Genomic DNA, 14,378 nt, shown 5'->3' with positions numbered 1-14,378 from the left:
CTTAAACCACTCCTTCTGTGTCTCCATACAAGGTCTATCTTCTTCTCAGAAACTCCTCTGCCATGGTGTTCCACGAGGTTCCATCCTTAGCCCTTTGCTTTAATAATCTACCACCTTCCAATAATGCAATGATCTCTAACTTCAACATTGAATACCATTGCTAAGGTGATATCACACACTTCTACACACACTTCAACTCCACAGACCCCACGCCACTGACTACTGGCATAGCATGTATTGATGAAGTCTCATTTCTATATAGAGCTAAACATTCCAAAAAAGGAAGTCCTCAAAGCAAAAAAATATCCGGACTAAATAAAAAAATATAATTCATGCCTGCCACTCTTTAACTTTGACATTAAATCCAGTCTCATTCCTAATTTTAGCTTGTGTCCATGCGCTTTAGAAGGATTGATTTATCGCAGGGCCATGAGAGATGGAATGGAAAGTCCTTCACCCATCGGAATCGATGGCTGATGATCTCTCTCGTTCGTATGGCTGCTGATGTAGATGGAGAGCAACAACTACAAATTCACATTGTGTCGTTAATTTCCCATTTGTGCATCAGGCATCTGCTGCCGTGGTTTGTGCAGCGGATGTGGTTTAGGGTGGACCATGAGCTTCGTGGACGATCAAACCCAGGGATCTTCCACGTTGGGTCTTACAAAGGGTGTTTGCGAGTTCATTTGACCTCCATTACACTCTCCAGGCTTCATCAGAGTTGAATTCGCATTAAGGTTAGGCGCATGGGTCCAAAAGGGCTCGCGTGATTTCAAGCGATGATGAGGGACGTTATTGAGGTCCTGATGGATGGGAAGGCGACTGGTTTCCTCGATTCGCAGGACTTCCCAGAGGGTTGCAGCGTTGCGGCGGATAGGTAGGGGAGAGATGTGACAGCAAGGGCAGCCGGGGTATTAGAGTCGACTTGAGGGTTCTTGTGATACACCACCGCATTGCAGTGTTCAGTTGGACGAGTGGTGACTACTTCTGGCCCATACTGGTGCACAGTACTCGGCTACAGAGTACCCAAGGGCCATCGTTAAAGTTCGCAGCATTGGGTGCTGATGCTCCCCAGCTTTTGCTTTCCAGTTTCTGGACCAGGTTGACCCTTGTTTTGGTCTTAGCAGCTACCGTTTGTAGGTGTTTGTGGAAGGTTAATGTACGGTCACAGCTTCACTCCGAGATAGGTTGGGGTGGGGTTGTGTTGCACAGTGTTACCACAGGTCACTTTCGGAATGCAGTGACTGTTGTTTTGTGGGGATTTGGCTCGAGGCTCCATTTCCGTAAACATGGTGTTTAGGTCTCGGGTCAGAGTGGATTCCATTGTCACGTAAACAAAACATGCCAATTAGTTACTCGTACAGCACACCTGTGTGTTGGAGAGTAAATTCACTACAACATTTACAATTCGAGTACCGTGACGTTTTGCCAGTAATTATAACTAGCATCATCAAGCGACAGCCAGAGATATGGAGAAATCCTCTTCCTGTTTCGGTCTTAAGTAGAGCGGATAAATGTGATGTCATCACTTGTGAGCCAATCAGATGTGAAGGCCAGAGGGGGGCGGGGTTCATTTATGAATATGAATTACAATATATATTCATTACCAGTTTGATTATTAATATGGTAATCAACATACACTCTGCATGCACACCCTCTGCTTGTACATCCTGCCGTTTTTGGGTGCCAGATTTTGCAATAGCTGTTCTTGTCTGCTCACAGTTAATCACCATCGATGTATGGCAGCCGTATTTTTGGCGACTTTTTTTAACATGTAAACTATTTTTTATTATGATTCATAATACATAGTATAGTAGTCTATGTATTATAGATGCGCAACGGGTTACTGAGCATCCTGTTTAGGTTCAGTACCACGTTACGATCCACTGTTCCATCTACTCCTACTTACCTACTACTAGTAGGTAGTAAGTAGTAGTAGTAGTACTCCTCGTAGGAATTTTTACTACAGATGGGAGTGGATCATAACGACTCGTACTAGTACCTACTACTGGTAGAAGGTACTAATACTTGTACTACTCGTAGTAGGTACTACTCATACTCGTGGGTCCTGTACATGTTACAATCCACCATCCCAACGTCCCATATCTTTGCTTCGATTTAAGTACTTTCGATTTATGTTGGGCTCTTCAGGAACTCATCCTGGGCGTGAGCCGGGGTATGGCCTGTACGGTCACGCAGTAAAAATTGCGCAGTCTGATGGTGTGAAACCAGTCTCAGGACACGAGCGAACTCATCTTCACTGAAGCGTAGAGGGCAGGCTGACCAGGTTGGTGCTTTAGGTCCAAGGTTACCAGGGGCAACGTTTAAGTGTTGTACATTCATTTATTCCACCCCCCCCCCCCCAAATCTCCAATACTATCTCCTAATGGACCGCTTTTACTTTGCCATGTCCTTAGCAAATATTTGGTCTCCGGAAAATGATGGTAATTCATGACCACGGCAGGTCTGTCTTGGTGCGAGGATGAGTGTGTCTCCAGCATTTTTTATTGTGCCTTTTTTGAAAAAAGTAATTGACAGCCATGTGAATAAGTAAAACACACGTGTTTTATATTCCATTTAAACAACAACAAAAAATGAATCGATTATTTTATGAGGTCAATTGCGTAGCGTCTGATAATGGGAAACTACAGTGGAAAGCAATCGTTACTCCAAATGTCACGAGGTCTCTTACAAGGCACGCGCAATGCTTACAAAGGTACGTTTCTCTCTCGTCTACAGTATTTGCTTTAACAACACCGTAGTTGACAAATGATGGTGAAGTACTTTCAGGCTGCACGCAATTAGTTTTGCTTAACCCATTGTACTTGATATCCCATGGGACATTCTGTAAATGATCACAAACAGCCAATGTATACTCCATACTTCACATTCTTTTGGCGAAATATTCAAACGTAATACCTTCTGACACAATTTTTTAGGGGTGATCGCTGTGTCTTTAATTGGAGGCAAGGTAGGGTTCACCCCTGTTACATTAAGTATTCCTTTCCTCTATGAGACCTCCTTTGCCAGTAGCAAGATATAGTAATAGGTTTTTACCCTTTTATCTGGCACCAAAACTGACACCTTTATACAAGGGATCATGTTTGCAATAACCACAACACAAGCAGTCAAAATGCAAACAAAAAGAGACAACTCTGATAATGATATGCACTGTCCTTGAAATTGATTGGACCACACCCGAGACGGCTTTTCTTAGGGCCTAGTCTCCACTGGTGTTGGACCAAATTACGCCTTTTGGCAAATGACGCCTTTTGGCGTCTTCTGGTCCAACACCAGTGGAGACTAGGCTCTAAGAAAAGCCGTCTCGGGTGTGGACCAATCAATTTCAAGGACAGTGCATATCATTATCAGAGTTCTCTCTTTTTGTTTGCATTTTGACTGCTTGTGTTGTGGTTATTGCAAACATGATCCCTTGTATAAAGGTGTCAGTTTTGGTGCCAGATAAAAGGGTAAAAACCTATTACTATTCCTTTCCTCACCCAGTCTGATGAATTGTCACAATTCAGGACCACAATTTCAAGCAAGAATAGTTTTTTGTACGTTTTTTTACCATTTGTTTCCATTTTCATTTCCCCCCCTCCCCCCCATCCCATTTCAAAGTTTTGTTCACTCTGTTCGGTTGCCTATGCACCGGTACAAAAGAAGTTCAACATGCATACACACGCATTTAAAATGCTACTTTATACACACATCGTCAACCTTAGAAATCAAGAGTGGATCACATGACCCAGCACTACCCTCCCACAAAACTGACTCACAGAGTGGGTCACGTGACCCACTCTGTGAGTCAGTTTTGTGGGGGGGGGGGTAGTGCTGGGTCATGTGATCCACTCTTGAGTCAATGGTGTGGGGGGCTGCAGCGATAATGTCCGTTTGTTTTTAAACAGTCTTCTATCAACTGAAGGTGACCGAATCTTGCCACGAATATCCATAAACTGACGGCATCATTACACGGCGACTATTGAAATTTGGCGGCTGCCTTTTTACATTATTTGCGCACTTTTCCCACGCTTTGCAACCGTTCCCAGGTCGCCCGCTTTCCGAGACCACCTGAAGTTTCTTCCGCCCCTGCATTCTGAAAAACGGCTTTCGTACTCGCGTCAGAACTTTATTTTACCGGCAGAAATGACAATTTTTTTTTGCTGTAGCCTGCAAATCCGCCGCATGTTTTCGAACGGGCTTATACCCGCACGTGCTGCCAGCGCAATTCGGCCGTGGAGCAAACTGCCTAGGCCCTGGTCAGCCTCGCTGCGACTTCCCAATGCTCTCTGGGTAAGGGTGCCCGCTGTGCGCACGTACGTTGAACTTCTTTCGCGTCGTACCTACGTAGCCAACTGCTCTAATCGGAGGTACGGTTAGCGCGGCTTGGAGGACGGCTCGCTGATGGTGGCGATGTGTGAACTTCAATGTTTTTTCGGGCATCCGTCTTCCTGTTTTGCAAGGAAACACAACTGCCTCCTCCTGGCACCACATTCATTTCCCAGCGGGTACGTGTCCCGAGTGCATCACGATAGCGTGGCGCAGCAGTACTTATTCAATTAAGTGTGTATACATAAATATGAACAGTTTTCGGCACGGCACAGGAGACGTTTGTTACTCTTTCCTGCCGTGACAGCGCATCTCTATGTTACGCCCGCCCCTTCGGTGGAGCCACCTGTGGTGGATTAAAGAGCAGCGTGCGGCTCGGGGAAAGACGCCGGTTGGCCACCGCTGCTCCCGACCTTCACACAGTTGAACGGCGACTCTGGACCAGGCTTCGTCCGGATTTGAGACATTCGTTGCGATCACTGGCAGGTCCCAAGTTCCATACCCGCTTCCGCTATCGGTGCCGCCGCATCTCCACGAGGCTGCTGCTGCTGCTGCGCGGGAGCCTTGGGCGCGGGCCGATGAGTCGCCCGGTGCCTCTTGAGGTTCGCCGACTGCGAGAAGCGGCGGCCGCACTCCTCGCACGCGTACGGCCGGTCGCCCGTGTGCGTGCGCAGGTGCGTCTTGAGGTTGGAGGGCTCGGCGAAGCACACGCCGCACTCCTCGCACACGTACGGCTTCTCGCGGCTGTGCACGCGTTTGTGCACGCGCAGCGACGAGTGCCACGTGAAGCCCTTGCCGCACTCGTCGCAGAGGTACAGCTTGGCCGCGTGGATCTTCTGGTGCTTCTTGAGGCGGTAGACCAGCGTGAAGCCCTTGCCGCACTCCTGGCACACGTGCGGCCGCTCGCCCGTGTGCTTCATCTGGTGGCGCTTGAGCGCCGACAGCCAGAAGAAGGCCTCGCCGCACTCCTTGCACACGTGCGGGCGCACGCCCGAGTGCAGCTTCAGGTGGCACCCGAGGCCGTGCAGCTGGGCGAAACGCTTGCCGCACACGGCGCACGGGTAGGGCCGCTCCCCGCTGTGGATCTCCCGGTGCGTCCTGAGCCGCGAGCTGCTGACGAAGCCCTTGCCGCACACCTCGCACGCGTGGGGCCGCTCGCTCGAGTGCGTCCTCGCGTGCTTCTTCAGGTCAGAGAGACGCAGGAAGTCACGGCCGCATTCCCCGCACGCGTGCGGTCGCTCGGTGCCGCCGTGCGCGCCGCGACGGTGCCGGGCCAGCAGCGAGCGGAACGGGAAGCCTTGCCCGCAGTCGTCGCACGCGTGAGCGTGCTCCCGCCGCTTCTCCGCGTCCGGCGCTGCCGGCGCCGCCGGCGCCGCCGGCGCCGCCGCGCTGCCCTCGTGCAGAGCCTCGTCCGGCCGTGCTGCCGGCCCCGCCGATGACGGCGGCGAGCCCCGGCGCTCCGCGACCGCGGGACGCGGCTCCCCGGCGTGCACGCGCCGGTGCCTTTTGAGCTCCGAGGCGCGCGCGAAGGCCTTGGCGCACTCGCCGCACGTGTGCGCCTTCAGGCCGCCGTGGGCCCACCGGTGCTTACTGAGGTGGGAGGCGCACGGGAAGCCCTCGCCGCACTCGTCGCACACGTGCGGGTACTCCCCCGAGTGGACCTTGCGGTGGCGCGACAGTCGGTAGAACGTCTCGAAGCCCCTGCCGCACAGCTCGCACGGCGGCGGCTTGTCGCGCGCGTGGATCTTGGCGTGCTTCCTCAGGTTGTCGGCGAAGGCGAAGGCCTTGCCGCACTCCGGGCAGACGTGCGGCCGCTCGCCCGCGTGCGCACCCCGGTGCGCCGCCAGCTTCTCCGGCGTCGCGAAGCCGCGCCCGCACCGCCCGCAGACGTGCGGCCGCGCCGTGCCGTGCGTCCGCCGGTGCTTCGTCAGGTCCGAGGGCTGGTAGAAGGCCTTGCCGCACTCGCCGCACACGTTCTGCCGCTCGCCCGTGTGCGTGCGCCTGTGGCGCTTCAGGTAGGAGAGCCACCGGAACTCTTGGCCGCAGTCGTCGCACACGTGCGCCCTGCTTTCGGCGTGCGACGTCGGACGCCTCTCCAAGTCCCCGTTTGCCGGCGATGCTTCGCCGGAATCCCCGCGCGCTCGGGCGGGTCCTTCGGCGGAGGGGGGCGCGCACAGGCGCTCGACCACCTCCCCCGGCGCCCTCGCGCTCTCCCCACGCGAGCAAGAGCGCTCGCCGACCCGCGTCGCCGCCTGGCCCTCGCCGCCGAACCCCGGAGGCCGTGAGGCCGGCTCGCCTCGCCCGTCGCCAGCGCACCGTCTTCCACGGGAGGGCTCCTCGCTTTGGCGTGCGATGGGCGCCTTCGGGGGCTCCTCGCGCTCAAGGGGACCGTCTCCGCTCCGCTCCTCCCCGTGCCCCTTCCGCTCGGGGGGCTTCGCAACTTGCCCCCCAGCATTTTCTCCGCTCGCGAACGCTCCTGCCGCTCCCCCCACCCCGGGCTCCTCGTTGCGGTGCGCGCCGACGACCCGTCCCCGTGCGGCCGGCTCCCTCGGCCGCCTCGTGCGCGCGTTCGGCCTCCCCGTGCCGTGCACCTTCTGGTGCCTCCTGAGATCGGACGCCTGCAGGAAGGCCCGGCCGCACTCGGCGCACGCGTGCGGGCGCACGCCCAGGTGCGCCCTGCGGTGCCGGTTGAGCGAGGAGGCGCAGGCAAACGGCTGCCCGCACTCCGTGCACACGAGCTCCCTGGAGGCGTCGCGCGGCCCCTGCCGCCGCCGGTCGTCCCCATCCGGCGTCGCCGCCGCCGCTGGCGGCGGCGGCGGCGGCTCGCTCTCCTCCAGAACGGCCGGCCGAGAAACCGCGCCTCCCGACGCCGCCGGCGCCGGCGCCGAGGCCCGCGGCGGCCCCGGTCGCTCGGTCGCATGCAGCCTCCGGTGCCTCCTGAGGTCCGAGGGCTGGGAAAATCCCTTGCCGCACTCGGCGCACGCGTGCGGCCTGTCGCCCGTGTGCGTCCGCCGGTGTCGCGTCAGGTAGGAGAGCCACCGGAAGCCCTGGCCGCACTCGCCGCACACGTGCGCTCCGCCGCCGTTCCCACCGCCGGCCCCGGGTGCCTCGCGCCCCTCGGCGCCCGTCGGCGAGACGCCTTCGCGACCGTCGCGAGCGTCGCCCGCCCGCGTCGCGCCGTCGCCGGGGGAGCGCCCACGCTGGCGGGCGGGAGGCTCGTCCGGCGCCGGCAGAGCCGCCGCGCGTCGCTTGGATTCGTGGCGTGGGGGCACCTCGACCGCCTCGCTGTCGAGGGGCTCACCTGGCCGTGGCGAAGCCAGCGTCTTTACGTCGGCGAGCTCCGCGATCAGAGCAAAGCCCCTCCCGCGCGCCTCGTCGCACACGTCCAGGCGCCCGTCCCCTCGAGTGCCCTGGTGCGACAAACGCGGCGAGACCCCCTCCCCGCTTTCCTCCCAGGGCGGTGGCCCCCGGCCGTTGGGCGCCTCGGGGTCCGGTGTCTCCCTGTCGTGAATCCCCAGGTGCTTCTTGAGGTTCGACGACCGGTAGAATCCCTTGCCGCACCGCCCGCACACGTGCGGCCGCTCGCCCGTGTGCGTCCTCCCGTGCCTCTTCAGGTACGACGGCCACCGGAAGCCCCGCCCGCACTCCCCGCACACGTGCGCCCGGCCGGCGCTGTCGTCGCGCCCCCCGCCATCCCCCGCCGCGTCCGTCGGCTTCGTCGCCCCCGGCGCGTCGGGGCGAGCGTTCGGCTGGCGCCCGCGGTGCCTGCGGAGGCCCGGGGGCCGGCGGAACGTGCGGCTGCGCTCGTCGCGGGCGCTCGTCCTCTCGCCCGCGTGCCGGTGCCTCCTCGGGCGCGGCTGGCACGGGAAGCCGGCGCCGCGCAGCTCGCCCGAGGGGATCTCGCGGCGGCGTGACGGCTTGCTCGCCGAGGGGAGCGCGCCGACGTGAGACGCCCGGTGCCCGACAAGTTCCCCGTGCGAGGGGAACGCCCGGTCGCAGGCGTCGCACAGAAAGAGAGTCGTCGCCGTCGTCTCTTCGGCCGCGGCCGCCCCCCCTCCGGCTCCCTCCCCCGGCTGCGCTGACGCCGACTGGCCCAGCGGCCCGCGCGCGTGTCCCTGGCGGTGCCGGGCCAGCTCGCGTTGCCCCGAAAACACCTCCCCGCACTCGGCGCACACCGCGCGCGCCGCGCCCGAGGGACGGCGGCGGCGGCGGCGCCGAGGGCCGGAGGGTTCCGGAGCCACGAGCACGTGCCGCCGCTCGTGGCTCCGGAGGTAGCAGAGCCAGGGGAAGCCCCTGCCGCAGACCCCGCACCAGCGGCGCCGGTCCACGGCGCTCGCCCGCCGAGGGCCGGCGCGGCCGCCGTCGGCCGTCGGTGACTTCGGGCGACGCGGCTGGCGGCGTGATTGGCAGCGCGTCCGCCGATCGCGGCCCGGGGTAAAGATCCGGCCGCGCTCCCGGCACGGACGCTTAATGCCGTGCAGCTGCCCGTGCCTGCGCAGGCCACCGATGCTGACGAAAGTCTTGCCACAGTCGAGGCACGGGTGTAGCTGCCTCTTGCTGCGTCCTGCCAGTGATGGGGGGAACGAGAGAAATGACGATTCCTCAACCCCAGTGGTTCTCGACCGGGGGGTGGAGTATGCGGACCCCCTGGGGGGGGCGCGCGTGGCAATGTCCCAGGGGGTATAGTGAGGCCATTTATAAATGTGCGAAATTATACTGTACGCGAGAGTCATTGGTGATCAATCATGGATGCGAATCTGCCGATGTAAAATGGTCGAGCTATCATTTGTGGCCAGGTCGCTTCTGAAAAGCAGCTGCACGTGGCTCAATTCCGTAGCACTCACCACCGGCGGCGCCGCCGCCACCACCGCCGTCATCACCGTCGCTGTCCTCCAGCTCCACCTCCACCTCGGCCCAGCCCTGGGAGGAGGCGCCTCGCTCTCCCCGCGAGTCCCCGCTCACCTCCACCGCATTCGCCGTGTCAACTCCTCCGACCTCCGAGCCTTGAAAGGGGCCGAGGGTTGGAGGGGACCGCAGTCGGAATACTGGTTTACACTTGACATCTTATTCACAGATGTCCAGTTGTGGCGGGTAAGAATGTTGCAACAACAAACAACACAAGGAGACGATAGGAATGCAGAAGCGCATCTGAAAGCACGTGATGATGCGGTGACCGACTCTGTATGATGGCTAGCCAAAAAGCCGCCGCCGCTGCGGGGATGACCGGAGTTCGCGTGACGATTTAAAGCTTTCGTGATTGCAAGGATTCATCTTCTTTGGTTCTTTCGGTAAAGTCACCACGTAGAATGAGAATAAAATAATAAATTAATAAAATTAAATAACACAATAAAATTCTCACGACGTTTCGGCCACAACACAAGCGGCCTTTATCAGGTGAAGGGACGAGACTCCAGCGCTGTCCTCCAGACAGTCTCGTCCCTTCACCTGATGAAGGCCGCTTGTGTTGTGGCCGAAACGTCGTGAGAATTTGTGTTATTTAATTTTATTAATTTATTATTTTATTCTCATTCTACGTGACTTTACCGAAAGAACCAAAGAAGATGGTTCATTTGTGGAAAGCACTTTGCGTGGTGTAACGGGCGCGACCTTATCATGTTGAATGGGCGGCGGGGGTTCGGAGTTCGAGGGAGGGGAGGGAAGCAAGCGGTCTGCGTGTCCCCTCTCTCACCTACGGTCTCCTCCTGCTCCTCGCACTTCACGATAACGGCCGCCTGCGCCTCGGGGCGCGACTCCTCTTCCCTTTCCTCCTTGATGAGCAGCGACACTTCTTCCTCTCGCCCAGGAACACGCGCAACAGCAGCAGCGCCAGCAGCACCAGCAGCCGTTGCTATGTCCATGGCAACGCGATGCGTGGGGGCTACAGCAGAGGTTGGCAACCTTTCGAAGAAGAGACATTTTTTGTTGTTTTTGTCTTTGACCATAATAGTTCGAGAGCCGCATCACAACGCAGCGCTACCTGCACACAAACATCACGGACTGCAGCGCTACCTGTACACACAAACACCACGCATTGCAGCGCTATCTGTACACACAACATGACACGCAGAGCTACCTGTACACACAAACTTCATGCACTGCACAGCTACCTGTACACACAAACATCACGCACTGCACAGCTACCTGTACACACAAACATCACGCACTGCAGAGCTACCTGTACACACAAACATCACGCACTGCAGAGCTACCTGTACACACAAACATCACGCACTGCAGAGCAACCTGTACACACAAACATCACGCACTGCAGAGCTACCTGTACACACAACATCACACGCAGAGCTACCTGTACACACAAACATCACGCACTGCACAGCTACCTGTACACACATCACGCACTGCAGAGCTACCTGTACACACAAACATCACGTACTGCAGAGCTACCTGTACACACAAACATCACGTACTGCAGAGCAACCTGTACACACAAACATCACACGCAGAGCTACCTGTACACACAAACATCACGCATTGCAGAGCTACCTGTACACACAAACATCACGCACTGCACAGCAACCTGTACACACTAACATCACGCACTGCAGCGCTACCTGTACACACAAACATCACACGCAGAGCAACCTGTACACGCAAACATCACGCACTGCAGAGCTACCTGTACACACAAACATCACGCACTGCACAGCTACCTGTACACACAAACATCACGCACTGCACAGCTACTTGTACACACTAAACAGAAGCCGGGATACAGCAGATGACAACACATTCTGACTTAAATAAACAAAATTGGCGATGGAATAAACTGCTGCCTATTTATTCATCCCCAATAGAGTTTGTGACTGTTGTATATTTTGTCGCCACCAAGACATTCCACGTTTAAGCAACTATCTTTTGGTTAAATTGTGTTTTAAGATTTTTTTTTCTCTACAACGGATGCCCACAAGGGGGGGGGGAAGCCAAAGAGCCAATACATTCGGCTCCTGAACCGCAGGTTGCCGACCCCCTGGGCTACGGGCGACAAAATACAAACCTGTTACCCATATGGTTTAGCCCGTATTCTTGAACAGGGAAATTGAGTTTTCAGGTCCATACGGCGTACAGCCGTTTCAATACGGGTACAAAAATGTTTCCGTCAATTTGTTTGTGTTTCTCTCCCTTGTGATGGGACTTTGTAGGATGAACGTTGAGATTTATAAGGGGCACGGGGTGACCAATAATGTCTGAATTTGTCTGTAATAAGGTAGGGCACTGATAAGCGGTTGATAGGTATGAAAAAAACACCAAATGTTTGGGCACGTGGCCATTCACATTGAGAACAATTCAATGTATGCACGTGGAAGAGGGTTATCTGGTTACAAACTGCCGTTACACTCGCAAGATCCAACTCAACATAAACTAAAAAAATAGCATATTTCCCGCACCTCCGATTAGCACTGCTGGCTACATACGGTGCGAAAGTTCAACATACCGTGGATTTTCGATTATCTGGTGGCTTCGGGGGCACCAGGTTTTCAAAAACCCCCGGATAATCACCAATCATTGTATAAAATAGCTTATTTTTGCACATTCTTGCCTGGCATTACATTTCCAGACAAAAAAAATAAATATCCTTTTAGAAAGTTAATCTATTTGCTCTACCGTACTTTACCACTCCATTCTCGAAGACTGCATCACGGGGTGATGTATATGCTGCGTACCTAACTCGTTCGCAAGTAGAAGTGCATACTCTGTACATATATCGCTCCCTACTGCGACAACAGGACCGTTTGTAAAGCGTTCTCTTCAGACACTAGCGAGGGGTTTCCTGAGTAATCACGTGGAATATCATCGCCACCGCTGTTCAGTTCAAACGATCCGATGCTGCCGCTGCTACGCTTTGAGTGGTGCACAATCACATGAACAGAAAACCCAACACATTCGTTTCAATAATCACAATGTATGTGTGGCTTTGAAAAGGAACAATAATCGACGTTTCGGGCAACCACCCTTATTCATAGCATATACGCATTGGTTGGTATCAAAAAACACATGGATACTAAACCATTGTTTTTATTTTACCAGGTAAGGCCCCACAACACTGCGCTGTGTACCTATTTTTCAGACGCGACCTGGCTATCACAAATGATAGCCGGACAACAAAGTGGCGGCTTTTCATCATTACATGAAAATTAATAGCAGCTCACCAAATAATATGCACGCGTGACGTTGATTCTAATGCGGAGGGGGAAAACCTGGAGAAAAATCCACGCGACCACGGGTAGGGTGGGAGAGAGAGACGCGCACTCTAAATATACAGGGGGCATTCTCAGGGTAAGGATCGAACCCACGACCTCCTGCATACCGGGCGAGGGAGTCAACATCTCATAGCGAACGCGACCAGCCCATAGGCAAGAGGTAACACAATTGCATGGATTTATCTGCACTGCTTTTGCACCACCTGCAAAACGCGTGACAATCGCCAACATCGTCAAACAAAGTCATCACTCACGAGAGTGAAAGAGCGGTAAGGTGATTTGATGTAAATCAGTGACGGGGACCCGAACACCGCGGGCGCCCGGCGTCGGGTGCCCACCCCCCGCCGCGGTGGGTGGACGAAAGTTGGGCAGCGAATCCAGGCGAGTCCGAGGCCCGAGGCCCAACCACCGCGCGGTGCCTCCGGGCTGGTTTGCTCAGCGGCGAACAGAAGCTAAACGATGTGGCAGCTTACGGCTCTCCAAGAGGTGGGGACGTTAATTAATGCAAGGTTAGCTGTGGTGTGTTTTTGTTAGTTCGGGGCGGACATACTTCACCATAAAATAAACAAACGCCAGCTACAGGGCCAGCAGCCTGCCGCTGTTGCTAGGCCCTGCCCGGCCGGCCACGCCCACACCCAACCACGTGGTCCGTCTGGCGGTATGACGTCATCGCCCACACCCAACCACGTGGTCCGTCTTGCGGCATGACGTCACCGCCCACACGTGGAGTGCAGCAGCAGCAATGGAGGGTATTGGACCGCGTCAAGAATGTAAAATGTTGAGTCGTGAAACCCGCCACCACCCGACACGGGCAGTCGGCAAAGGATTGCGTCACGTTAACAAAAAACGTGGTCAACTTGTTACCACTACAGCACTAACCGGTTGTGTGTTAACGGGCCGTCCATAAATGACACGCGATTTTGGACGATAATTGACCCCCCCCTCGTCACACGGCGTCACAAATAGACCCCCCTCAAATATGACGTCACAAAGCTCTGCCCCCCCCCCCCCCCCAAATAAAACACGCTTCAAATCGCTTTAAACTATAGTCATTGTAGTGCGTATTTAATGTGGCGCTGCACTCTGATGTTGTAGGAGAAAACATTTATTAAAAAGTCCATTTCATCCAGTAGAACGTGTTGTCTATATATATTAAAGTTGTGAATTTTGATGTGACGTCACATTTGTCAAACACCCTCCCCCCTCGTCACAAATGTCTGACCCCCCCGCCCCCCCAGGTGCGTGACAGGTAACCTTGTGGGATTACTCTCTAACACACCGGCTAGTGTTAAACTAGTAACTAATTTAACACATAGGAGAGCTTTCGCGACCGATATTATCCATAATAGAAGTTTTGTTGGGGTTGGATCACGTCAATATAAGGCAAATGTTGTGTCGTGAAACCCGCCATCACCCGACACAGCCAATCGGCAAAGGCTTGTGTCACGTTAACAAAACGTGGCCAATTCGTTACCAGTACAGCAGCACTAACCGGTTGTGTGTTGGAGAGTAAACCCACAACATTTACAATTCGAGTACAACGTTTCGCCAGTAATTACAACCAGCATCATCAGGCGACAGCCAGAGTTATCGCTGTGACAGCCAGTACCATCATGGTCGCCGCTGTGACGATGTCTCCTCCGTGTTTGTGGATCGGGGCGTTGTTCTAGATCAGGGATGGGGCACATCCAGGCTCGCGGGCCGTACGAGGCCCGCAAAATCGTTTGGGTCTGGCCCTGCCAAGGCAACCGCAGGCGGGACTCGAAATTCAATAAATCTAGGTACGAGCAAACCTGGAAAAACAGTTGCGAGTAGCAACATCATCAATAG

General features: G+C 55.6%; 1 protein-coding gene across 3 annotated transcripts; it reads right to left on the bottom strand.

Annotated features, from left to right (window-relative positions):
• Window positions 1-2,524: 2,524 nt before the first annotated feature.
• On the bottom strand, window positions 2,525-13,326 carry LOC116956687 (uncharacterized). 3 transcript variants are annotated; one of them, XM_076054632.1, is made up of 5 exons: window positions 12,803-13,326; window positions 12,498-12,545; window positions 10,019-10,227; window positions 9,174-9,332; window positions 2,525-8,893 (listed from the first exon to the last, which is right to left on the bottom strand). In XM_076054632.1, exons 3-5 carry the CDS (start codon window positions 10,185-10,187, stop codon window positions 4,806-4,808), a joined length of 4,416 nt encoding a protein of 1,471 aa, XP_075910747.1. In that variant the 5' UTR covers window positions 10,188-10,227; window positions 12,498-12,545; window positions 12,803-13,326; the 3' UTR covers window positions 2,525-4,805. The 3 variants fall into 3 exon arrangements, with proteins under 3 accessions (XP_075910747.1, XP_075910745.1, XP_075910746.1); XM_076054630.1 differs by lacking the exon at window positions 12,498-12,545 and having other exon boundaries at window positions 12,803-13,308; XM_076054631.1 differs by lacking the exon at window positions 12,803-13,326 and having other exon boundaries at window positions 12,498-12,796.
• Window positions 13,327-14,378: the final 1,052 nt, after the last annotated feature.

The sequence above is a fragment of the Petromyzon marinus genome, chromosome 66, assembly GCF_048934315.1.
Source record: "Petromyzon marinus isolate PM22_M1 ecotype Great Lakes invasive population chromosome 66, UKy_Petmar_22M1.pri1.0, whole genome shotgun sequence".
Lineage (NCBI taxonomy): Eukaryota > Metazoa > Chordata > Hyperoartia > Petromyzontiformes > Petromyzontidae > Petromyzon > Petromyzon marinus.
The sequence above is the reverse complement of the archived record's forward strand: the minus strand, read 5'-3'. Positions and strand labels throughout refer to the sequence as shown.